The sequence below is a fragment of the Stylophora pistillata genome, chromosome 2 (genome assembly GCF_964205215.1).
Source record: "Stylophora pistillata chromosome 2, jaStyPist1.2, whole genome shotgun sequence".
NCBI classification, from domain to species: Eukaryota; Metazoa; Cnidaria; class Anthozoa; order Scleractinia; family Pocilloporidae; genus Stylophora; species Stylophora pistillata.
Window position 1 is genome coordinate 7,659,701 of NC_142520.1, and position 27,888 is coordinate 7,687,588.

General features: G+C 36.9%; 3 protein-coding genes and 1 pseudogene across 4 annotated transcripts in view; 3 read left to right on the forward strand and 1 right to left on the reverse strand.

Moving 5' to 3' along the window:
* Positions 1-1,424, forward strand: part of LOC148736926 (sperm receptor for egg jelly-like) — a 1,771-nt gene extending 347 nt beyond the window's left edge. The window contains exons 2-3 of the mRNA XM_088749210.1: positions 344-932; positions 1,251-1,424. Of these exons, the coding sequence (XP_088605336.1) occupies positions 344-932; positions 1,251-1,409 (748 nt within the window). The 3' untranslated portion in view covers positions 1,410-1,424. The remainder of the gene's footprint in view (positions 1-343; positions 933-1,250) is intronic.
* Positions 1-27,888, reverse strand: part of LOC148736918 (uncharacterized) — a 700,731-nt gene that overhangs the window by 207,164 nt on the left and 465,679 nt on the right. The window lies entirely within an intron of this gene.
* On the forward strand, positions 3,800-6,315 carry LOC148736927 (polycystin-1-like protein 2; annotated as a pseudogene).
* On the forward strand, positions 6,509-12,330 carry LOC148736928 (polycystin-1-like protein 2). The gene is made up of 3 exons (XM_088750668.1): positions 6,509-7,670; positions 8,996-9,164; positions 9,577-12,330. Exons 1-3 carry the CDS (start codon positions 6,600-6,602, stop codon positions 11,241-11,243), a joined length of 2,907 nt encoding a protein of 968 aa, XP_088606794.1. The 5' UTR covers positions 6,509-6,599; the 3' UTR covers positions 11,244-12,330.

A 27,888-nucleotide genomic window follows, 5' to 3' on the forward strand; every position in this document is an offset into this window, starting at 1 on the left:
TTTTTTGTTGCCGTTGTTAATACCTCTATTCATTCTTGACCTCGCTTTTGCCTTTTATTTTCGCTGCTGATGCCTCCGTTGTTCTTTTCTTCCTGCTTTCTTTCCGTTTTTTTTTTTTAGTATGCGTTATTTTTGTTATTTTCGTTTTTTATAGTTTTGTTAATGATACTCGTTGTTGTCTTCATTGTCGTTGTAGTTACTTTACCAGCAGGTGCTCATATTAATGTTATTTCGCAGTTACTGTTGCTGGTGCTATTCAGGATTAACATGCCCTTGTCAGACAAGAGGAGTTCAAAACCCTTTCTCCACTGAGTAATCACCTAATCTTTTTGCTTCGTTGTAGGTGTTTCTTTAACTGCCAACGTGAAATAAGTCCCTTGGTTAAACTTGGAGTCCAGCCTTTATGCCATGGAATTCAGTGCTCTAAAATAGCTTCCTTTGAATGGACACTCTACCAGCAATTAGAGCGAAACTCCTACATCATCGACTTACGAAACATCACAATTACACCTCTGAATTCAAGTAATATTGTTATTAAAGGAGGCTCCCTTACTAGTGGAAGCAAGTACCGCTTAGCATTATCAATTAGAACTAAGGACGATGTATTGGGAATGAGTGCTTACGACATTTCCACGGCATCACCCCCAACAGGAGGAAAATGCTTGATCACTCCGCCAAGCGGTATCTCACTAAAGACTAACTTCGATCTGAGCTGTAGCAATTGGAAAAGTAAAAGCACCCCTCTGTCCTACGAGTTTCAATACAGGCTACAGAACGGTCTGTCTAGCGTGTTATATCGTGGCGCTAACAACACCATAAGTGCCTCTCGGATACCGCCTGGGAATAAGGCAGATAACTTTACTGTGAAGTTCAACGTTACGGTGACCGACAGTTTTGGAATTTCTGCTTCCCCATTCCCTTTGACGGTCCAGGTAGGTCGATAATTATTGTTTTAATCTCTAGCATGAGGTGAAGTGGTAACACCTTTTAAGGTGTTACCAAAAAGAATTAAATTTCATTTTGGTCTCTATTAGTTTAGATTAAGAGGCTCTCTTTAAAGAGAGTAAGGATTTAAAGAAACCGCAGTGCTACGTTGGTGGGGGTGTGTAACAAAAGCTTTTCCAAAAGCTTTTTACGGTGGTCATTATCAACTTAGTTACATTACCAACTTAGTAAATAAAACCAAATTATGTCATCAAATTTTCTTTAGGCATGTAACCAAGTCGATACTTTCTTTTGACTCTTTTCAGATCAAACCATTTCTCAATATCACAAACCTTCTTATGGCAAATGACAGTTCATTCAATGAATTAATCCAAGGCGGAGACCTGAGAGAAGCCGCGTTATTTGCGAACTCTGTCTTACAATCAGTTTTAAAAGAAAACTCAACGGATTTGCAGAAGAGATAGACGGTACTTTAAAAGCCTAATGCATACTTAAAGGAACACTCTTATGAAACTGCCCTACAATTCAAAACCTGAAAAATTCAGTTATGTTATTATATGAGTTTTTAGCGGTTAATAAAGTCTTTTCAATAATAATTTTAGTTGAAAGTCAATTATAGGGTGAGAAATTACGATTTGAAAAGCGTCCCGCCATTAATTTTCAAACTCACGGCCAACTTATCTTTGGTCAGCTGTCACTCCCATTGTGACGTAGATGACTCACAAGACTGTTGGCGTCATTTTGTTAATATAGGGAAACCTCGTGAAATTTAGTCAAATTGTCTTAGTCTTAGTGTTATAAAAGCAATATATGCGATCAAAATACTGTTTTGAATATGGAAGACCACTCTCCTTGCGCGTCAAATGAGTGATCTACGTCACGCTCAAAACTCGCCCCAGTTTTCTTGAGTCTGTCAATTGATTACGTAAACTTATAGCGGGTCAAAAGAAAATCGCGAATTTGAGGATCTTCCCATGTGACAAATAGGAAAACAAATTCAGAGACGATTAACTAGTGAACATTTCAAGTTTTTATGTAAAAATATTTGGATTTCTCGGGTTTTCAAATTACAGGAAGGTTTCATAAGAGTGCTCCTTTAAATAATGAAGCAAAAGAGAATTCGTGATGATCTTAAAGCCTAAGAAACAAAGATTCTCCCTGGAGAAAAACAGAATAAGAATGTATTGGAAATAAAAAAACAAAACATCAACTCTCGAATAACAAACAAGTCTATTACATTAAGTGTATAGCATATTTCTTTTAGTAAATCAGAAGCTTACAAGTTCAATATCTGAGATCTTTGACGCTCAAGAATCATGGCTTATATGATTTATGTCTTCTCTCTATTGTTTTTTGCGTCTGAAACTTCAAATAGGGCTTCAAATAGGCCGAATCATAGTCATTTTAAGAGTAGACTTAAAATCTATATGAATATTTATTAAATATTTATTGAATCTGTAGCCATTAAATTTTAGCTTTTGTATGTTTTTAGTATGGGAAATTGTTTTTATACAGGGCTAACCTCACGATTTTCCCTTTTCAGGATGTATTTTTTATATTTGCGTTGTAACATCCTGAATAAATGTTATATTATGTTATGTTATGTTATGGTCAGAATGGAGAACGGTCTACAGCCTTAAACTCAATTTGCAACGAGTATGTTTAACGTCTTGAAAATGAAGTTTGAAAAATGTTTCATTAGCGTAAATCACCCACACACATCCCTTACTTTCAGCTTGGACCTATATTTGAACTTGCGATGTGTTAGGACCAATCACATACTTGCGAATGTATCATTTTTATGGTTGTTAGTGGCAATATTATCGGGAAGCCTGAGTCTAATGATACCTTTAGAACGATTTCCTCTGGCAAGAGCCTCATGTGTGGGAGACAGTCTATCTGCTTGACTCTTTCCTGCCTAAAATCGACTTTTAGCTCTTCATGTTTATCACTTTCAAGGTAATGCACAACATCCTTGTAAAAATTTCTTCTTTGGAACGAAAAAGTGTCGCGGACCTGCTTCAAAGCTCCTCAGTTATTGGTTCTGCTCTTCAGGTTTTGGATAAAGTCAACCACGAGTCACTGGTAAGTTACATTGTATTTCTCTGAATGCGACACAAATGAGAAAATGACAAATGCAATATACTAATGTTTGAATATCTTTGGTCGTTATGTCGACTTATCATACCGTGACAAATTTAAGCCAAACGGGCTCAAAACCCAACAGCAGCAACAACAACAAAGATTAAACAAGATGAAAACCAGTACACGAAAAAGACAACTCATGCTTAGTGGTTTATGGTTTTGAACTTACATTTATTAGCTCATCGCAGAATATCTCTTCATAGTTTAATGAAAACGAAACTGAAAAATAACCAATTTCAGCTGCTGAAATTAATTTGCATTCCACAGAATATCTCCTTTCTGGCGAATATCTCCTTATCTGCGGTCCGTTCAATGACGTCCCTTCTGTGGTCTCTTGCCCAGAAAAGAGACATAGCAGACATACAACTGACAACTCAGTCAGCAGAAAACTTGGCTTTATGTTTAAACAGCGTGTTGAAGGCGGCAGCAGTGATGGCTTCAGAGGATTCAGAATCAGGTTTTCAAGAACAGGTATTGTAATGTACATTTAGGTGGTGTCGAGAGGTCTACGAAAAACACTCTTTTTTAACGTACCCTTGTATGCGAGCAAATCCCTCTTTTCTCTCTTTCCACCTTACGGTCATTACTTTTTAATTCATAGGTGAGTGGCCTACTGCATATTGCTCTTAACTTCACCGTCACTTCCTTCTTCATCCATATTTCGGACCTTTTTGTTTCGAACTTTTGACGACTCATAATTTGCTTATATTCTATGTTTATTTATGTCATTTCTACAGGGTAAGATGTTGGTGAAGATTGCGATGAAGGTCCTCGATAAAGTTTCAGACTCAGTGTTGGCCTTAACTGTCCCTGATGAAAAAGCGATATCAATCACAGCTGGGCAATTGTTCATGACACTTGGAAGATATAGCCCCCAGAGACTTTCAGGACTGGAAATAAAAGCAGGAAAAGGGCGGTTTATGTTACCGTCTGAAAGCAAATTCATAGTCTCCGGTGTGAATAAAACAAGTTTTGTAGATGCTCAGGTAAGTACTCAGGACCTAAAGGTAAATTCAATTTAATCGTGACAAAATCGGGAAAGTATGTGTCAGCAAATACCGACGCCAGACAAGTTAAATTAATAAAGTAGCACACCAGGTACATTGAAGACTGCTTATAACCAGAAGCAATTCTACTACTTATTTTGCTTTTGACTTGTTCAACTCTAATACTTGGTACATTAAAAAGAACGGAATCGAATAGAATGGAGCTTGATTTTCCTAACATCGCCTTAAATAGATGTTGAAACTGAGTTGAAAAAAGCATCAAGTCTGTCAAAAACCTTAGTAATCGCTTTTCATTCTGGCCCGAAAGTTCTTGCTTTCAAATATTTTAAAAAAGTGACCACGCGAAGAAAATTGTATATTTATTTCATTTTTTTCCAAATATAGACATATAAGTAGAAAGTGCTGTTTCAGCCTTCTAAGCCTCATCAGTGCATTGGCTTAAGTTCAATAGCACGACGAAAGACCTTGTAAAAACAAACAAACAAAGCTAAAATGTTGCTCTTCTTCTAGATGCTTTTATTCTCTTTCAACCCTTACACTTGGGACGGCACAAAGGAGCGAGTTGGATCTGATGTTGTAACCCTTAAGTTGAAAAACAACTACAGCGAGCCTAGTAAAGTATCAAATCTTCCAGGGAACATTGTCATCGTTACGCCTTTAAAATCTCAAAAAAACTCTCTAGAGAATTCATGGTATTTTACGAAAAATGATGACGTACGTTTCCACGAGATAAACGTCAAATATGAAAACACCACGTTGATTCTCAACATGAAACCCGAAGACCCAACCGTACATTTGTTTGTCTATATGCGTTTTGGTCAGCGGCCAACATCTCAAGACCACGACCTCAATGCAACAATCTCTCAAGACAAAAAGTGTGTTTCGATGCTAAGTGCGCACGCCAAAAGTCAAGGACAAACAAACTGCTCTTTCTATCCATATGCACCGATACAAGTTCTTGCTGAGCATCCTGGGAAATACTTTATTGGCGTAAAAAATGGCCACAATGAACTTATCTTACAAAAGACAGAGAAGATCTTGTTTTGGAGAAAGGCGAGGGAAGCGCTCCTGCGTCGAAGTCAAAGATCCACCACCCACCCCACCCCAGAGTAAAAATGTCCCTGTAATTCCAGTTTATGATTCCAACACAGATCAGAACTATACCCTAAAGGTGGCCTTAGGTAGTTGTATCTACTGGTCAGAAAAAATTGACAAGTGGATATCATCTGGCTGTCGGGTAAGTGTAAAGTTAAATATGAATCTTAGGAAATCGTCTTTGCTCTATTTTTGCACTGCTTTCAACATATTTCAGATACTTCGCTCCTTCCTGAGTCCTGGTTTTATAATAATCTTCATTAACAAGGCTTATTATTTCATTAAGGCCAAACTTTGATTCGATAACATTTTCCGTGGGCTCTGCTATCGTAAAAAGTCGAATCAATTTGTTACCCAGAAAAAGCGAAAGCAGTGCCTTTAAAAGAGACGATTAAATCCATCTGCGCCGATACAAGTTGTAGCGGCAGCCAAAATGATGATTTTTACAACATACATCTCCCTTGTATTTTATAATTCCAGGTTTTAGCAGCTTCAGATGGATTTATAAATTGTAGCTGCAACCATTTGACATCATTTGGAGGAAGTCTTTTAGTTAAACCGAATCCTATTGACTTTGACAAGGTTCTAGTCGAGTTCCAGAAGTTACCGGAGACTGGAAATATTGCTGTAATTGTGGCTATGGCGGTGGTTTTGTTGTGTTATGCGTCTGCACTTGTTATCGTAAGGAAATTCGACAAGGAAGACGCGAAAACTGTAAGTGTAGGACCGGATTTTGGTTGTGCCCATTATTTTCACGGGGTTTGCTCTTCAGTACACTGTGTTTACTCCCAAGATCTGATTGCTAACTCTTACCTCATACCAGCTGCTACACATTTTCTTGTAATTAGGTCATGAAAATTCGGTAACAGATGAAGATAACAACTTCTACTTGATAAGTTTGAATATTCTTATTCCCTATTTACTGGGTAATGTTTGGATATAAAAGGGAGAAATTACATATAGATCACCGTTGGGAGTTAAAGGGTTATGAAAACCAAAGTTTTAATTTTTTTTTTTCTTTTTTGTTTTTTGTTTTTACATTATCTCCTTTAAAGGCTTGTTGAGATGAATTTGTTGAATGTAAATTAAAAGTCAATTAGATAAACCGTCTCCAGGGTTTACCATGTTTTTTCGGAATGAAGCAGAAAAATCTAATTAAAAATACAAATTAGGCAGTTATGTAAATAAATTATGCTTTGTCATGTCTTTTTTATTTTTATTTTTTAGGAGGAATCCCCGGTCCACCTTCCATCTTCTCCAAGCCTTACATATGAATACCAAATAGTGATTACTACTGGTGCGTGGAAAAATTCGGGAACGACTGCTCATGTTGCTTTGGAGATTTACGGTTCTGAAGGAAAGAGTGGCATTCTTCATCTCACCCAAGAAGAGCCTGGTGCAGTTAATATGTTATTTTCTCGAGGTAATTCCGATGTTTTTGTACTTTATGTTAATAAATCACTTGGTTCGATTCGAGGACTACAGATTGGTCATGATAATTTTGGAAATAATCCTTCGTGGTTTCTTGAGGAAATTCTGATTCGGGACGTACAAACTAACCAGTCGTGGAAATTTATGGCGAATCTGTGGTTTGCTCTTGAGCGGGGAGATGGGCGCATCGAGCGAACAATCTGCCAAAATCATCTGGATTCTGGCAGTGAAGTTGCAAGACGTTGGCGAAGAGGCCTCGTGGAGTGGCATATTTGGATTTCAGTTGCAGCGAAGGTACGGAGAAGTCACTTTACAAGAGTGCAGCGTCTTTCTTGCTGCCTGTCAGTGCTTTTGACATCCATGTTTGCTAACGCGATGTTCTATAAGTTAGAAGGGAATTACGAACAGCCTATCCAAGTTGGACCGTTAAAAATTTCGTGGAGACAAGTTGTGACTGGCTTTGAAAGCGCACTTGTTGTGGCACCCATAAACATTATCATAGCGTTATTTTTTCAGAAAGGAGCTGAAAAGTATGCAACAAATAACGGCTATTGTCATAAAGGCACCCTTATCACTGGTATCGCTTGGTTTTTGTTGCTCTGTTCTTTTACTGTTTCGGCTGCGTTTTCAATCTTCTACAGTCTAATTTGGGAAAATAGTGTCAGCGAGCAGTGGCTGTCTTCGATGCTGATCTCATTCGCCCAGGACATAACAATCAAGGAACCAGTAAAGGTGTTCTTCACAGCTCTAACTATTGCAGCCATTTTAAGGATAAAGGCAAAGAGATCGAAAGTACATGCCTCTGAAAGCCCTCAACAAGCTAAGATTAAGTACTCTAAACAAAAGTTTTGGGAACTACAATTATCAGATGTGGAAAAGATGAGGAGACAACAAGCTAAGAAACAGAATCTGACGCGTTACTTCACAGAGTTGGTTGCATACTTGGTCTTTGTTTTCTTGCTAATGGTAGTGTGCTATGGAAATAGAAATGATCATCGGTACTTGATGACGAAATCAATCAGAGATGGACTACCAAGGTTCAGCAGGGTGAGTAGACGCTATTTGATTTTGATTAATGTATTGCTGAAATTTCCGCGTTTGATTGATCTTACAGCTTTTATTCCTATGTGGGGTTCAAATATGATTATACAAGGGGAAATATTACTTTCACTGGCCTGCTGAAGAACTGGAAAATAAAATTGTTTATAGACAATTCAGACATTGGCTAAGGCACTTTCTGCTATGGTGACTGACGTTTTGAGCAAGACTTAGACTCAAGACTAAGGAGAGATTCCAAGAAGAGTGGTATAATGCCTTAAAGAGATTGACATTCTATCAACCTTTGAACACCCAAGATCCTTTAGTTAATTCTCCCCTCTTTTGCTACACATTTCCTTGTTAATTAGTTAGAAGAATTTGGTGTTAGATCAAGGCTTCAAGTTCTACATAATAACTTTGAGCATTCTCATTACTTGTTTACTGAATAATGTATGGATATCTTGGGGAGAAGTTCTATGTTAATCACTTCTGGGAGTTACAGGGTTAAAGGAGGAGATTCGGAAAGTGGCTGCTAACTCACACAAACGTCATTGAAATAAATAAACAAAAATTAATTTTTGAGGGAATGGGGTGGAATGGGAAATAGAAATAATTTTGGGAATTAGCAATAATAGTCTATAAATCGGCTTAAACATACTTACTCTTTTGTGTGGATCGAACTTCTCATCTATTCATACAGCTAAACGAATAAACCAAACGAGATATATCTAGTAAATGGCTTGAACCCGGGGATAACATGTGAAGGTGTAGTCTGATCGTCCGGGTGAGTGTAGTCCTGAGAAGGACTGTTGTCGGTGGTAGTGACTGACGTTTCGACAACCCGTGCTGAAGTCATCATCAGAGTCATGATGATGACTCTGATGATGACTAACCTACAGCACTGACTGTTTTCAACGACTGACTCTGGAAAGCTGGTTTACTAACATAGAACAGACTCCCCTAAACAGATATCAACAACTACCCGCCCCATACAAACGACTCATTCACGACATAAACATCACAAACGACCGAAAAAGAACGACCTAACTTTTCCGACAGATCGAAACAGACCAATCACGACCGAATTACGTCACTTGAGTCTTACAGCCAATAACATCACGGCAAAACCAATCGATCATTTCACACGAACTGGAATAAGAACATTCTACTGACAACAATCATTCACTTGACTCTGATGATGACTTCCGCACAGGTTGTCGAAACGTCAGTCACTACCACCGACAACAGTCCTTCTCAGGACTAAACTCACCCGAACGATCAGACTACACCTTCACACGAAGTATATCTAGTTCGACGATCTTGTATTAATTCAGGTGAAAAACAACACTATGTACTGGAACTGGTTACAGAAAGTTTACATCCCAGGAGTGTTTTCCGGCAGATGGTACAACGGTCAAGAGGAGAAGAAAACAATGTATATTGGTAATAAACACTCTCTTCTTGTCGGCATGGCTCGAATAAGGCAACTCAGAGTGAAATCGAGTAAGCGTTTCCTTGTTTGTTTGTTTAATTATTTATTTATGTATTAATTGTCTTGGATTTTAATGACAAGGTTATTTACACATACACTCTTAATTTGACACTTTATAGTCACACACGTATAACCGGCTCTGATAGTGAAATAATAGTGTCATATATCTCGGTTTGTGACCTTTCTAACTGTTGGGGATTAGCGGAAAGCTGCGTTTCTTATTCAACGTAAAAGTTAGAATCGATAAACGGCATTCCTCTCCCCTTTAGGTAAATTCTAAGGGTTCTACAACTATCTTCCATTTGTCATAACAGAGATGTTCATGTCTTTTTAAAACTACGATTGAAATGATGCAAACCACTGAGTACAATGAATACCAAAACAAGCTTCTTTGTTAACAATCCTTTGTTTTTCAAAATGCAGCACAATGTAAAGTCCCGAACTATATCGAAGAATGTTTCGAGGGATACTCGATAGGGAACGAAGACAAGACCGCGTACAATAAACCAGGCTGGAAGCCTGTTGAGAATGTTACGAGGAATGATGAGTTGCTACGTCTTTGCCCGAGGCCATGGCGATATCAACATGTTGATGACACCGACACTATACCTAGGTGGGGACAGTTCTCCTATTATCATGGAGGAGGATTTGTAGCAGACCTCAGATATCAGAATCATACAGGATTCAGCACAGTAACAGATTTAGAAAAAAACAGTTGGCTTGACAGGAAAACTCGAGTGGTCATCGCAGAGTTTTCTACCATGAATCCATCAGTAAATGTTCTAGGCGTTGCCACATACTTCTACGAGGTTGACACATCTGGGCTGAAAACAGCTTCCATGCAAACTCACAGTCTGTCAATTGATTCTACTGACACTTCCTCTTATCAGTTTTATTCGATTTGCACGTTTCTCTTCATTGTATCTGTTCTTTTGTATTTTGGGAGAGAAAGCTTGAGGCTTTATAATCATCGTTCTCGATATTTTAAGTCCATATGGAATTGGATCGAGATATTCCAAATTTTTTTCTCTCTGTTTGCCGTGGTGACTTATATGATACGACAGAGTAAAGTTATTTCAACGATGGGCAAAGTGCACAAAAATATTTACGCAAATCCAAGTTTTCAAGAAGCTATCACTTGCCAAGAAGTAGAAAACGCCGTCCTTGGTATCCTGATTTTCATCGTCACTACCAAGCTCTTGCGAATCATTCGCTTCAACAATCATGTTGCTCTATTCTCCAAAACATTGAAGATATCTGCACGATCTTTGATCTGGTTTAGTTTTGTTTTTCTAATTTTCTTTGTTGCATTTTTGCACTTCGGTGTCTTGATGTTTGGTTGTGTATCTGAGCGCTACTCTTCGGTGCTAAAAGGAGCTTATTTCCAACTTGAGCTAACTCTTGGTCGAGTGAAAGCTAGATCAATCAATGAACTAACAGAGGCCAACACCATATACGCCAAAGTATTCGCGTTTTTAATTCTTTTAACTCTTACTATCCTCTGCATGAACTTTTTTATTGGGATAATCAATGATGCCCTTTCGGATGCCAAGAACAATGTGAACGAAAATGAGCTGTATGAACTTATTGATGAGGACCATTGCCCGACCTCAGAAAAAAGAAAAGAGTTTTTCGATGCAATCAGTAAGACACTGAGTCAGTCGAGAGCCTCTCAAAAATCAGTAGAAGTGAAAGAAATAGAATCAGAAAACGTTGGCCTTGACTCCAAGAACCCTTCCAATCTAAACTTTGATTTAATAAGTCAGGCTATCGTAGCCTTGAGGGAGAAAAGATCTAAAGGGACAATTAATAAACAGCAATACAGCACGAGGAAACAATCACTTTTTGACAAGATAAGCAACATGTTAAAATCTCTGAAAGGTGAAAGCAATGACGAATGCAGAAAACGTACAGAAAAAAAGAAAGTACGATTCCAAGAGGATATCGTTGAGTCTTATCTCTGCAAATTACGTAGGAGAAAGCATGACCTGTTACAACGGCTGGAGAGAATTGTGTCAGGGTTCTCAGAAGAAGACGAAGATTTTCATTATTTATTAAAAACAGCAGAGGTTCGTCACTTCAAGGTTTAGAGACAATAATAAGAATAAGTGAAAGAAAGTAAACAACTATATAAAAAATCATGCAGATAGATAGATAGATAGATAGACAAACAGAGAGCAGATAGATAGATAGATAGACAGATGGATAGATAGATAGATAAACAGACAGACAGACAGATAGATAGATAGATGGATGGATGGATGGATGGATAGATAGATAGATAGACAGATGGATAGATAAATAGATAGATAAACAGACAGACAGACAGATAGATAGATAGATAGATAGACAGACAGATAGACAGACAGACAGATAGATAGACAGACAGATAGATAGACGGACAGATAGATAGACAGACAGATAGATAGACAGACAGATAGATAGACAGACAGACAGATAGATAGACAGACAGATAGATAGACGGACAGATAGATAGACAGATAGATAGATAGACAGACAGATAGATAGACAGACAGATAGATAGACAGACAGATAGATAGACAGACAGATAGATAGACAGACAGATAGATAGACAGACAGACAGATAGATAGACAGATAGACAGACAGATAGATAGACAGACAGATAGATAGACAGACAGATAGATAGACAGATAGACAGACAGATAGATAGATAGACAGATAGATAGACAGACAGATAGATAGACAGACAGACAGATAGATAGACAGATAGATAGATAGACAGACAGATAGATAGACAGACAGATAGATAGACAGACAGATAGATAGATAGTCTATTTATCCACACAACGCCTAGGAGCATTTAGCATACTTGTTTACAATGCGCATACGCAATTACAAAATATTGAGAATAATGAAAATTACAGAAGTATAAAAGACTTTAAACATGTGCAGAGCAGAAACAGAAAAAGAATAAACATCATGTGGAAAGCAGAAACAGAAGCGAGCTCTCATTAAATTTAAAGATTTGACAGATGATATTTGTTTCTTAGAGTTTCATGATACTTGCTGTAGATATTGTTGATCACTTTTATTCCTTGTAACTGGTGATTTCTCTTTATCTTATTCGACATTTTATTACTTTTATCTAATGTAGTGTAATGATGGAATTGAATAAGTGCGCTCATTGAATTGGACTTACTTAGCTATTTCTTTAGTTTTTTTTTTTTTTTTTTTGGGAGAAACTAGCAGAACCATGCTACTCTGAAATTCGAACGGAAATAAAGTTATATGCAGGATTGGCATCCTTTTGCTGGTCTCTGGCGTGTTGACCCACTCCTCCCTTACGCTTGTCCAAGTTTTCATGAGATATACACTAGGGGGATCCTTAGAATAACGAAAAAGATGGGGTTTGCCGCATTTGAAGAGGTTATTTTAATCTAAAGGCGATTCAAAATGATTTTAAGACTATTAGCCACAAGGATACAATTAGGCAGTTTTTAAAAAGAAGTAGCGTTTTCAATTCATAATTTTTTGGTCGTGACAGTCTGTTCAAAAGAAGCATCGGAGCAAGAAGCATCTAGCCATACTCTGACATAAGCAATCAATGCGGAACGATTTTTTTCAATATATTTATTAAATATATCGAAACATGGACATTAACTATATCGAAACATGAACGCAAAATTAGTTTGCATTACGTACATTTGCAATGCATATTAAGGAACTTTTATTTCATTTACTTTTATTTTATTTATATGTCATAAGGTTTGGAATTTTATTAAAATCTAGTTTGTTGACCCACTCCTCTGCGCCCCTCCCTCCCCTCCCTTCATGTTTATCCTAATGCCGACATTGGCATACGATGTAAACGTTAACAATTACAGAGCACCGCCTCATTTCTTTGATGTATTCTTTTTTTTTCATTTAACAGATTGGATACTTGCAATAGCTTTGAAAAGGGAGAATACCAATTCACAAAAGACATCTACCTTTACCCATGATTCCTGAACTATTTTCATGAACCGCGTATTTTACCACCCTTTTGCTATTTGCGTTACCACAAAATGTAAACCAAGCTACTTTCATATATCTTGAGTTTCTTGTTTTAATGATACCAACCACTGCCCCTCACCTGATGGAAATATCCTTTAGCCCCATTGGTCCGTTCATAAAGAGAAAAAATAATCGTGACTTATGTCAGTAAGAAGCGATCGATTATCGTTTTCTCCATTACACGAGCTATCCCCTTTAAAACGTCAGAAAGTCTGTTGCGCTTGGGTTGTTATCGAGTGAGCTTCAATGCGGTAAAATGTTTACAGTACTCTCAATACATTGTGCGCTGAGTAAGTACAAACTCTATTTTATCCAGTGGTTATGCGCTACAACTGTAAGGGAATTAGTGAACAGTTAGTTAGAGATATCTCGGTATTAGAACATCCTGTAACCCCAAGCGAAATCCAACCGGAAAGAAGATATTATCGGCGGCTTTTAATAGGCTCTCCCGACGAAACAAATCAAGCCTTGTACATATCTGTTCTTGACTTGTATTATACTTGAAAAGAATATAGGTAATAAAGATAAATATATAAGTAGAAACAAAGGAAGAGGTAAAACTAGACTTGTTTCGGAATGTAGTTTTTTGTTTTGTCAAGACGCAAAATCATTTGGAAACAGTTAACCACATTGACAAAAGTACGCGGTTATGAAATTGAAATGCGCGATATACTTTATTGCTGTTGTGTCATAAATAACGTTCGGTGCAACACCTTTCAGAAATAATATGCAGGGTCTTTCAACATAATAGCCTAATTACCTACCTTCTGAAGTTTCTGTGACAAGATGTCAACCGACAAGCACACACTTTAAGATCTCCTTCGCACGATAATGAATGGAGTTTCGTTTAAAACTTATATAGATGTTTTACTTGCGCAATGAACAATCTTGTACGAAAAGGGAAGGGTGTTGAGTCCGAGCTCATTTTTATAAATACGCTCTCTAGAAAATAATGGTTGTGATAAACAGAAGGCAGGTTTGGACAAGGAATTTTCATAATTAATGCCGTAAGCATTAAGTTCCGGCTTCCTCGAATTTTTATGGGCTTAAATTGTTAAATAATTTCCTCTTAACGGACGCCAAAGATCTTGAAAAATGTTTGACTTCCACCCCAGTTTTGACAGCAATATGACAGCAGTCATCGATTTCAATAGCTTTATTTTTCATCAAATTCGCTAAATTTAGCTTCAACATGTTCATTTTGGATAAAAAGTACAGATCAATTCAGTTTAACATTTCCTACTCGTTTACTTCAACTATTGGACAAGGAATTTTCATAGTTTATGGCGTCAGCGATAATCAACTTGTGACGGCTTTACCTTTTATTTTTCTTTAAATTGAGTTCCTGCGTACTCAACTTTTTCTAGAGTTGAGTTGTTGAATGTTTTCCTCTAAATGGACGCCAAAGCTCTTTGGAATTAAATCACTTCCACCCCAGTTAGGTAGAAAACAACAAAAACAAAAACAAAAAAACCTATTACAGTTTTCATGTTTTTAATGGATTCTGTGACAGAAACATGGCATCAGTCATCGATTTTAATAGTTTTGTGTGTCGATGAACTCGCTACTTTTAGTTTAAAAATCATAACTTTAGATAAAGTACATCTCAATTCAGTCAAACATTTCTCGTCGTTTAGTTCATCGAAAAACTTTTGGAAAAGGAATTTTCTAATTAATGCGATAGTCAACTTGTGACTGGTTTATCCTTTATATCCCTTTAAATTAAGTTCCCACTTCCTTGACTTTTCATGGACTTGAAAATGTTTTCCTCTAAATGCACGCCAAGCTCTTTAGAAATAAATCACTTCCGTCCCAGTTAGAATAAAAAAAAACAACAACAACAACCTAATACACCATTCATGTTTTCCATCGATCCCATGACAGAAATATGGCATCAGTGTTCGATTTCAGTAGCTTTATTTTTCAATGAATTCGCTACGTTTATTTTCTAAATTATAATCTTAGATAAAGTACTCATCAATTCACATTTCCTCGTCGTTCAATACATCGATTAAATTTTGGAGTGAAACCGGCTAAATTGCAATTAAACATTTACCTTACTAACTCACAATTTTCATTTCCATTCTAGTCAGGTTTTTTCTTTTTTGAAGATGTTGCTTTGATAAAAACAAGCAATAATCCCAGCATGCTCAAAATACAACTATTAATCATGTCCGTGCTATGCCATTTAAATCACATAAGGTCAAGGGAACGTACAAAGTTTGACAAAGTAAGACAGTGAAGAACAGCGCAAAAATACGGACGGAAAGCCCAGCAACAAAGTGGTTGCACAGGACGATCCATAATTTACTTTTTTTTTCGTTTTTTTAAGAAACAACTTTCTTAGAACATCATACTCTTTTACTGTTGATCGTACCAAACACTTTAACATAAATGAATAATCTACGAATTTCAGCGATAAATGAAGATATGGATATTTCAATGAAATAAAGCTAAAAGGCGCTAGCATTTGCATTACTCCACGCATGCGACGTCGTTGCTCAAAAGGAGTGAGCGCCCATCGTGGTCACGTTGAGGCACATTTTCGAACTGGGTCTAAGCCGGATACTGTTTTGCCATCTTTCACTGAAATTTCTTCAGATAAGGAATTTCTGTGAGAATGATTTCGAAAAAAGTTTTGAACTGATGGGGTACTTGCAATAGCTTTCCATAGGGAAAATACTAATTTGTAAAAGACATCTACATTTAACCATGATTCCTAAACTATTTTCATTAACCGCGTATTTTGTCGACCTTTTACTATCTGCGTTACTGCAAAAAGTAAACCAAGCTATCTTAATATCTTGAATTTCTCATTTCAATGAAGCCAATGATTGCTCCACACCTGGTGGAAATAGCCTCTAGCTTCATTGGTCCGTTTATAAATAGAAGAAAATAATTGTGAGTTATGTCAGTAAGAAGCGATCAAGTATCGTTTTGTCCTATACACACTATCTCCTTTAAAACGTTAGAAAATCTGTTGCACTTGGGTTGTTATCAAGTGGGCCTCAATCCGGTAAAATGTTTACAGTACTGTCAATACATTGTGGGCTGAGTAAGTACAAACTCTATTTTATCCAGTGGTTGGGCTCTAAAACTGTAAGGGAAGTAGTGAACGGTTAGATAAAGATATCTCGGTATTGGAAACCCAAGCGAAATCCAACTGGAAAAAAGATTTGATCGATGCCTTTTACTAGGCCCTCTCTACGAAACAAATCAAACCTTTTTAATATCTGTTCTTGACTTTGTTATTCTTGAAAAGAATATAGGTAATAAAGATAAACGTATAAGTAAAAACAAAGGAAGAGATAAGATTAGACTTGTTTCGGAATGTAGTTTTTAGTTTCATTAAGAAGCAAAATCATTTGGAAACAGTTAAACACAATGACAAAATTACGCGTTTGTAAAAAATTGAAATGCGCTATATATTTCATGGTTGTTGTGTCATAAATAACGCTCGATGCAACACCTTTCAGAAATGATATGTAGGGTCTTAGAACATAATAGCCTATTTACCTACCTTCTGAAGTTGATGCGACAAGATGTCAGTCGGCAAGCACACATTGTAATATCTCCGTCGCACTAAAACGAATTAGGTCCCTCGTTCAGAACTTATTCAGACGTTTTACTCAGTTGCGGAATGAACAATCTTGCACGAAAGGGGAAGGGTGTAGAAAACAACTATTTTGATAAACAGAAGCAAGTTTGGACATATAATTTTCATAATTAATGCCGTCAGCATTAAGTTTCTGCTTCCTCGACTTTTCATGGACTTATAAGTTGTTGAATGTTTTCCTCTAAACGGAAGCCAAAGCTTTTTAGAAAATAATTACTTCCATCCAAGTTAAAAAAAAAAAAAGAAGAAACTATTACAGTGTTCATGTTTTAATCCCATAACAAAGATATGGGATCAGTCATCGATTTCAATGGTTTTATTTTTCAATGAATTCACTATGTTTAGTTTCAAAATTATAATTTTAGATAAATTACAGATCAATTCAGCTTAACATTTCCTCGTCGTTTAGTTTATCGCTAAAATTTTTGGACAAGGAATTTTCATAATCAAGGCCGTCGACGGCAAATTGTGACGGGTTTATCTCTTATTTAAGAATTGTTTCATGCTTAGCGTGCGTATATCGAGTTATGGATGCACGCGGGGAGTTTGGAGAGCACGAGAAAAGCGTAAGAGTTGTTCGAGGCGCAGCCGAGATCAACTCTAGCTTCTTGAGTGACTCCAAACTTCCCAAGTGCATCCATAACTCGATATACGCACAGCTAAAAGCATGAAACAATTCTTTTATAACATACAAAAACAGTTTGGGCGCTGAATGACCTTTGTGTAATGTTTTTTGAAATGAAAGTTGCCCGAAAATGTTGGCGTCTCCGATTGTTTTGTTGATCTTGTAATTAAATGGTTTTCGGTAGAGTTAACAAATGTAACCAAAAAGACCTCATCAACAGAGACGTTTACCTTTAAAAGTCGCCACAGACCAACTTGTAGTCTTCTTAGTTCCTGTTGAATGTCTTTCAGCAAAAATTTTCTCCAGCTCCTGTTCCGATAAATCGGGAAACGGGCCTGTTGTGTTTCGTTTAATTTTCATTGTTCTTATTGGCTTGACTACTTGCGGGAAGGTCGAAAGCCACAGAAAAAGTTTGGTTGGTCTTCCATTTACTGATATCGCTTTCCGAAACTTTAACTTAAGGAACTCACACGACGGAAATTTTGCAGCTATTTTGAAACTGCACACGTCATTTTATTGAGCACGGCCGTGCGTACATAAAGATTTTGTTCATGTTGACGTAATAGGAATTAGATAGGACTAGTGCGCGCGCTATGTTATAATTTCCTTTAAACTGAGTTCCTGCGTTCTCAATTTTATTCGGACTTGAGTTGTTGAATGTTTTCCTCTAAACGGACGCCAAAGCTATTTAAAAATAAATCCCTTCCACCCCAGCTAGAAAAAGAAAATTAAAAAGCTACGTTTAGAAAAAGTACAGATCAATTTCGTTTAACATTTCCTCGTCGCTTATTTCATTGAAAAAATTTTTGGACAAAGAATTTTCATAAGTAATGCGGTGAGCGACGACGGTCAACTTGACACGGGTTTATCTTTTATGTCTCTTTGAATTAAGCTCCTGCTTCCTCGACTTTTCGTGGCAATGAAGTGTTGAATGTTTTCCTCTAAATAGGCACCAAAGCTTTTTAGAAATGAATGACTTCCACCCCACCAACAAGAAAAGAAAAAGATAAAAGAAAGGTAATACAGTATTCATGTTTTCCATCGATCCCATGACAGAAATATGACACAGTCATCTATTTCAAAAGTTTTGTTTTTCAATGAATTCGCTACGTTTAGTTTCAAAATTATAATTTTAGATGAGGTACAGATCAGTTTAGTTTAACATTTCCTCGTCGTTTGGTTCATCGATAAAACTTTGTGGTGAAACCGGCTAAGTTGCATTTAAACATTTACCTTACTAATTCACAATTTTCATTTCTATTCGAGTCAGCTTCTTTCTTTCTTTGCGGTAGATGTTGCATTCATAAAAACAAGAAATAATACCACCTAGCCCAAAATACACCTGTTAATCATGCCCCTACATGCCATTCAAACTACATAAGGTCAAGGGAACGTGCAAAGTTTGACAAAGTAGGACAGTGAAGAACAGCGCAAAAATACGGTCAGAAAGCCAAGCAACAAAGTGGTTACACCAAACGATCCATAGTGGATCAGGCTCCCACAATTACCTCCAACGTAATGTGTATCGGTAAAATTTTGATTGGAAAACTTTACCCATAAATTGCAAAGTAATCAAGAAGAATATGGAAAAGTCCTCACCGGTTTTGAAGACCAGCCCCTCAGATTCTGAATTGAGAAAAAGTTTTATTTGGACGGTCAGATTTGTTACCTGAATAATCGCACATAGAAACATCGTACGTTTCGAATTTTCGCGTCTCAGTTGGCTTACAACTAGATCAAGCTAACAGAAACATTTTCTTTTTCTGGATAGCGCATTTTAAAGCCAGAAATGATATATAGCAAGAGGATATTAGCTATTTTCAGGATTTAAGAAGAAGATATAAAGGGAGTTTGAATTCTCAAATTCATCGACTTTACCACATTACCTTGCATTTAAAAAGAGCGCACTGCGCCACTATACCAGAGTGCCTTGCGGGTCTGCATTTTAAAAAAAGTACTTCAGTTAGCGCAGGTGTGCACACTTCGAATGCGTTTCTCAATGTGACTGTCAAAGCGACGGAAATCGGAAGATTTTGACTGAACATTCCAGTAAAAGTTAGGCCGTATCTTTCTCTTTCACTAAAGGTACACATAATTTGACATATTCTGGATGAGATTGGTTTACAATAGACAATATTTTCTTCTGTGCGTGAGCTATTTTCTTTGTTTTTTAAACAATTTTTCTACCGCAGAAAATAACTTCAGAGATACGTTTCTCAAAACCTCCATCTATGGAATCGCAAGCCCTCTCCCGACAAAAAATAAAAAATTGAAAAAAAACAAAACAAAACAAAACAAATAAATTCCAGTCCATCTTGGTAAGTCAATCAAGTATCATTTGTGGGAAGGGCGCTCTTATTTCTTAGTTTTGGAAACACTCCACGATTTCTCAATACTTTAAGAAATATAGGTTAATGTAGGTCTTGCAACGCGCAGTTATATGAACCACTGCGTAAACTACGTCACTGCCAACAGAATATGCCGCAGCATTACTATCTCTTAGATACAATAGTATATAGTTTATGGCGGTTGCGCTCCAAATAGCAGGTTAACATTTTTTTGGGCGAAGAACACTCAATCAGCTCCTTAGGGAAGGAAACAAAAGTCATTAGCAGAGGCTAAAGATCATGTGGCAAATAAAATGTCCTCAGATAATGCATCAACTATTCTAACTCAAAATCTAATAAACTTTGTCATTGATTCAAATGTTATTCTTGATATAACAATCAATGCTCATTTTCTCATCTGCAGTCATCTTTCCTTTGATGATGGAGTTGCAAGGAACAGGTGAGGCAGTGTAGTTCAAAATCTATGTACCTTAAAATGAACAGGAAAAAATATTATCTGACTGATTTATAATAATAATCAGCTATGGACGTCCTGTTGGTACATTAATCCGACTGTGGATCTAAAACTTAAGTTCAAAAAGCTAAGCAGTAACTGAACAACAACAAAAAAGAATAACAGTGCTTCCACCTTGATCTCCCCAATAGCCCATTTCTGAAAGAAACTTGGTCTCTTTTTCAAAACGAGGCTCGGTGCTCAACCATTCTTGTGAAAATAAGTTTAATTTAGATGTGAATGAAAACTTATTATCATATAGAAGGATGAGCACCAGGACTCGTTTTTAAAATGAGGCCAAAGGGAATTCGGAAATGGGCTATTGTGACCCCGAAAAATTAAGGTGATTTCTTAATATTGCATTGCGCATCCCGCACAGTGTATAAAAATTATGTAATCAGGCGAATAAGAGCGCGCCGTATTCCGAGAACACGATATTGTTTTTCAATCAATGGACTAGGTAGAAAGGTACTACGGTCCTCAGCTCTTGAACGAGCACGTTGAACTATATTTATTATGGGATAATTTTGGTGTACAAATTATCCTGTTTAAATTGAAGAATTGAGAAAAATTCGTCGAAGGCAAAAAAGACATGGTTAAAAGTGTGCACAAAGCCCGTTACTCGATGATGCAAATTATGACCTTGATAGCAATGACTCGGTGAACTTTTCGAGTCAATGTCATTGAAATTGTGTAATTTTTCCACCAATAACTGTTTTCCCAAGTGTTACTTTAAAAACCTTTGCTTCCAGCTACCGCAAAATATAACGTGAACCGATGAAATGACGCGCATGATTAGTGCCAGTACAAGCATAAGTGGGGTAGGGGTGGCCCATCATATCTCTTAAACGTGTACGGTGACCTATCTTTTTATTTTATTTTTCGAAACAGAAATCGGCAGAGCACATTTAGGGAAAGTTTAAAGAGATTGGTTTGATAGCTTTTTTTTTTTTTTCTGAAGAAACACCTTAAGCCTAATTCTGGTTTTTGCCTCAGTGAGGTACCGAGTTTAGTTGCTCATTGTTATTTATGAGTGAAGATTATTAAATTATTATAGTTAGGCAGGATTTCAACTCTAATAACGTATTTACCATCATTATCATCACAATTATCATTAATATTCTAATTATTATAATTATTGTTATCCTCCTTAGTATAAAGAGGTGTGATTTTGTAGTTTTTATATGATGTAACTATATTGTAACCCTTCCCCTACTTTTCCATTTATTTTAACAGTCCGCCGATTTCATTTCAGACATCAACGAGTGTGTTGAAAAAACCCACAACTGTAGCAAGAACGCCAACTGTACAAACACCAAGGGATCTTACAACTGCTCTTGTAATCCAGGATTCAGCGGGGATGGACATGAATGCCAAGGTATAATCCAGCAGAGCATGATCTTGTCGAACAGATATAATTCCATGTGTTTTCGATTCTGCTTAAGAACGACACTGAACGATATAACAATTTTAAAAAAGATGGCTTCTGCCAAATCATATACTGAGTACATGATCTGGCATGGTTTAAGAGAAGTACATAGTATCTTTGTCTTAGGAGTTAGAGTGCGCTTGAGCAACTCGCCATCGGAAGTGAGGTTAAAGTTTCTTTTCCTTAGAGCACCCTACGGTTTTTAGATTGGAAGCCCAATTTGGGTACCCTCCTTTTTTTTATTCTTTAGTGCTGTAATTATGTACTGATAAGGGCTGCTGATTTGATTTCAGAGATTGACGAGTGTTCTCAAAGCATTCACAACTGCAGCAATATAACCACTACGTGGTCGAACACCGTGGGAGCATTCAAGTGCATTTGTAAACCAGGATATATTGGAGACGGACACAACTGCACAGGTACGTACTAAACAGTGTTCACAACAAAATGCTCTATCATGTCTGCGCACAAAAACAACGGCAATATGCATGGCAATCTGATATCATTCAGGGCATGATATATGCGTTATTGATCTAACTGAAATATATCTAATTGAAATATATCTAATTGAAATATATCTAATTGAAATATATCTGATTGAAATATATCTAATTGAAATATATCTAATTGAAATATATCTAATTGAAATATATCTAATTGAATATATCTTTTGCCAGTTTTAAGCATCATAAAGGAAAAAACAGTGGCATCTCTTTACTTCAATACCGAACAGTGATACTTTGTCGCATCAGTAAGAAAAGCTTGTAGAACTTAACTAGCCGAAACAAAGGCAACATAAATGGTAACCTAATATCATTCGGAAGGTGATGATCTTATATTGAAACACTTTCTCTTCCGTGCAACCTCAGTACATGAGTATCGTCTGTTGATTCCATTTCAGACATCGATGAGTGTGTTAACAATACCCATAACTGCAGCAAGGGCAGCGCCACTTGTACAAATACTGAAGGATCATTTAACTGCTCTTGTAATCCTGGATTCACTGGAGATGGATACACCTGCCAAGGTAAGATCTTAATGAGGTCATATCATTCAACAAATTCAATTTTCCGTTTCTGGTAGCTGCCCTTAACAGGCGCCCTAGCACCAGTCGAATATTTGCTTACTAAATGATATCGATCAGCGCTAAATAGCCATTTTTGTACACTCATTTATGCACTTCTTCGAAAGACTCCATTCAATCCTCGTGTGCTAAAAGAAGTGATCTGAGACTCTCATCTCAAAAGTTCGCTTATGTGATTAAAAAGAGCGTGAAACGCACTCTTTTGGCCCGGGTGGTGGGCTAAGAAATTATTGAAGTCACATCCCTCACACTTCAACATCGTTATTTTTATAATAATCTCTATTTCAGACTCGCGTACAAGAATCATAATGAAGACTTACTTTCACCTTAAAAACTGATTACGCTGAGGTTAAACAAAAACTTATTTGCGCATGTAACGCCCAAACCTCTTCTCCCTCCTCCCCAGTCCTTCCGTGAACACCACAGCTGCGTTATCATTATTAAGAATCAACGCTTGTGAATATACAACCAGTATTTTTCGTCTCCATTGTCGTAATTGTCACTACTGCTATCATCCATATAATCTACACATCTGTATTTGTTCTTTTATTCATTCATGTATTTATTTTTCTCATAGAAAGTCTGTGTACCCGTTTGAAAAATTCTTCCTACATATTTACAAAATGGGGAAGAGGGAATTTAGAAAACTATAAAGTCTGCAGAAATCTCAGAGGATACCTTGTTTCCATCGAAACTGATGAAGAATGGAAATTTATTAATCGTGAGATTCAAAAGCGTAATGGTTGGAACACTACTGCGTGGCATATTGGTTTATACACGAATTACAGCAGGAATTGGATTTGGAACAATGGAGCATCACTAAATATTTCAAAATGGCGAGACTCGGAGCCAAATGATAACGACACGGCAGCGGAGATATCCATGAATGGAGGCCTTTTTAACGGTATCTCTAAATATGGTGAAAATGCCTTCATCTGTGAAATTCCTGGGGGTAAGGAAACATTGCACCCATAAAGTACATTATGTGCTAAACCATTTCCACCTAGCGCTTTTCAAGTAAAAATTTATTTCAATGCTTAATTTTCCAAGAGGGAAATATATCGCTCTTAGAATATCTAAAGCTTTTTCTAACTTTTATGTGTAAGCGGTGAATAAACTGTTAAGTGCGCACTAGTGGTTTCAAATTATGATTACTCACACTTGCAATTGATTCTCCATTTTTTTGTTTTTTTCGCCTGTTCTGATCGGGGAAGGTAGTAGAGGTGGTTCAGGCTCCTAGTCAACCTTGTTATAAGCGATGTACAATAAGTACAATAAGAGCATGAGCTTACAGATAGTCTTAAGGTAATAATTCAAAATAGAATATCCGAGATAGAGAACGCCGCAGTGAAGAAATATGTATCAAGTACCACTTCTGGTGGGGGCTACTTTTCGACGGAAAAAGAATTTTCCCTCATTTTTTGCCCATGAAAAGCTTCGGAACATATCCTATAAAAAAAATAGTTTCATCGTCCTAGAATAATTTTTTATTTTTCTTCGCCGCGAGCCAGAGTAAATTTTTGACGGGTAAAGTGCCTGAAAGTAAAGCGATCGAAAGGACGCATTCCTCGACATTTGTCGAGCGCTTCCACTGAGGTCGGTGAGTTTTTCTATGTTGTGTTGCAAAAAAACATGTGGAAGTATTTTTTTTTTTTTTTGTGCTTATACGAGTGAGCAATAATTATATACAGTTGTTTTGGAAAAAAAACCTTTCGTAAAGAGTACGTGATAATCCTGAAAGGTATTGTCGGTAGTTTTTAGGTCCTGGTTCCTTGCCCTCAAGATTTGAGGCAAATGTGAGAAAATGTTACCCTTAAGGGCAAAGTATTGCGGAATTTGCTAAGCTTATTTTGCTCACCAAAATGACTTAAACTGCATGAAAAACCAAAAAAAAAAAAAAAACAATAAAAAAAACAAACAATTGACCCGAATGAAAGACAAAAATGATGTAAACTTAACGAGAGCGAATTCAATTGCAACACCATGTTACTTTTGTTTTGTTCCTCTTGTATTCACCTGCATACTAGTATTTCTCTCCTGTTTTTTAGTCTCTTTGTCCATATCTATTATTTACTTCACTTGTTAGACTTCATTGATCACCGGACACCCTCATTATCTCTTGTTTTTTAGTCTCTTTGTCCATATCTATCATTTACTTCACTTGTTAGACTTCATTGATCAACGGACACCCTCATTATCCTTCGAGACTGTTGCGTGCTCTGTTGCTCTTTTTTTCTTTTTTTTTTCTGACAACCACTCCTGCATCAACTATATGAGGGTAACTGTGTATGTCCGGTTGCAATCTCATAAGGAATTTTACTCACATTTAACTTTTTCTCAACCTGATAAGGTGGAGGAGGGAGAGGAGGACCAGCTCAGGGATTAGTTTATCGATATTCCGATACCCAACCACAAATATTTTGTGAACTCACAGATTTGTGAAGGAAAATATTTTTGAAACAACACTGAGATCAGAGATGGCGGACGCCGTAGAGAAGAAGGATGTACTTTATTAAATAACACTGATCAAACATACACCGCAGATATTGAAAAATTAAAGTAGGAATAGAATGAAAAAAGATAGAATAAGTTACCTTTTCCAGCTTATGTATTTTTATCCTTTATGGTGATTGCGATTATATCATACTATCATCATTTTCATAATTATCACTTTTTTTATCATCATCATCATAATTATTACTGTTTTCATTTTCATCATTTTGTAGAGTGCCCCACTATATCGTTCCAAAACTCTTGGTACATATTTGCGGAGACGTGTGAAGATGATTGGGACTGGAAAAGAGCCGCCTGCCAAAGCCTAGGAGGAGACCTAGTTTCCATTGAAACCAAAGAAGAGTGGAATTTCATCACTGACGAGATGCAAATGCGAAATAGTTCGAAACATGGATGGAGTATTGGTTTAATGAAGAAGGCTGGCAATTGGACTTGGGTGAATGGAAGACTACTGACTATTTGCGAATGGGGAGATGGGCAGCCAAGTGGTGACGGCAATGTGACTCACATATACAAGCTGTTTAGTAATGGCACACGGATTGTAATTGGTGATTGCAGTGAAGATTTGTACAGCGATTATATTTGTGAAATTCCCAGGGGTAAGACAAACTTACTATTTTAATAATTGTTACTTTTATTACTATTATTTTTATCTTTCTTTCGATAGCTAACTAAAAGGTACCAGAAGCACTTAGGGGTAACAAAAAGTATTATCACTTTAGCGTTTGTCAAACTTACAACAGAAATGATAAACCATCTGACTGTCATGATCAAGTTTACACTTACATTTGCATTGATGGATTAAGGTTGGGGCAATTCAATGAATTTTTCACGATATACATGATTAACTATCCCCCTTGTGAGCAAGGGAAACGTAACAGATGGTTTAGTTACGGTTTGTGTATCTACAATGACTCTTACTAGTAACAGCAGTCATAAAAACTTTCAGTTATCGGTAATTCTCATGTTAAAAATGTTATTCTTCTGACTCAACAAAATGCAGTGAAACTGACACTCTCAGGACCTCCCTCGATGTCCGTTTAATTTAACAGTCGAGTCAAATGGGAGAAAGTCACGAGAATGTGCGACTATTTACACTCGCCATTGTTTTTTTTAACTCCTTTTGTTAAATTGAAATACAAAAAGAGAATGGTATCCATGAAACCACATGGATTAACGACATGCGAAGCTTCGGACGTTATTATCAGGCTTAAATAACACGCTAGAGAAAGGAGAATATCAAGGTTTTTGTGCACATTGGGAATAAAATCTTATTCACGCGACGCGACATTGAACTGACACTCTCACTAGACAATCGAGCAAATGACGAAATTCTTCTACAGGATACAACGGCGCGGAAGGCTTCGGGCGTTAATACCGGGTTACCAATGCTTTCATTAACATAGCATAACACAGTGATCGAGTCTCTAATTGAATATATCTTTTCCCAGTTTTAAGCAATAAAGGGAAAAACTGTGGCATCTCTTTACTTCAATTACGAAAGCAACAGTCGCCCCACAATCCGCCCCACCGTGATTATTTACACCCTAAATTTTTTATCAGAATCACCCTCCACGGCGAGGATTTGTCGTATAGTCAGTTTTGCCGATGGTTTAAATCTGCCGCTCGTATGATAAACAGAAACTTTGAAGAATCCCGCCTGTATTTTAAAGCTGTTTCCGCCATTGTTCTAAAGTGGCCATATACAGTCATCTTCAATCATTTAACAAGGCCTGTTGTAATCAAAGTTGATCCGCTTTTCTTGATACGATAAATTTTTAGCAGTATAAACTCGCCAGTTGTTTATCTTCTCTTTGTTTTCATTGTCGTCTGCCGCGTTTTGCGTCTCCATTGACTTTGTCTAAGAATAAATTACGAACTTTGTTTGTTTGTTTGTTTGTTTTTTTTGCGTGCTCGGGATCAAAGTGAGCTATCCCGCGCAAGATGGGCTCATCTTGCCCGCTCGGGCAACCAATCACAACGATGCTAGCGATTTTATGACTATGCATCTCTCATCAAAGCGTGGGATCGAGATTGCAGGATATGGTTGAGTTCTTTCTACGCTTTAGTGGACCAAGACGAAGTTGAATACCACAAAAAAAAAAAAGAACAAAAAAAAAAAATAAAAAACAAAAAACAAAAAAACCGGACTATTCCGAGCGGGTAACATGGGCCTAATACTTATAACGGTCATCACAGTTTAGCTCTTTAGTTACTCTTGGTGACCAGTAACTGTATGTATTTTTAACTTTATTTATCGTTTAATTTATAACTAAGGTCATTTCACAGTTCACATAAACCAGTGTGTTGTCCTTAAGAACGCCTCTAAACAATCTATAGCTTTTCGGATACAAACTCATGTATTAAGTAAATATTATGGCTTTGTCAGAAAGAGTTTTAGCGAGCCTGCATCAAGAGTGAGGCTAGAAATCCCTTTTTTGTTTAGAGGCACCCTGTGGTTTTGTTCAGAGTGAAAATCCAGTTTTCAGCCCATTTTCATCGTTCTTCTCTATCAGCAAAATTAATATGGACTGCTGATTTCATTTCAGACATTGACGAGTGTTCTCAAAAGAGCCACAACTGCAGCAAT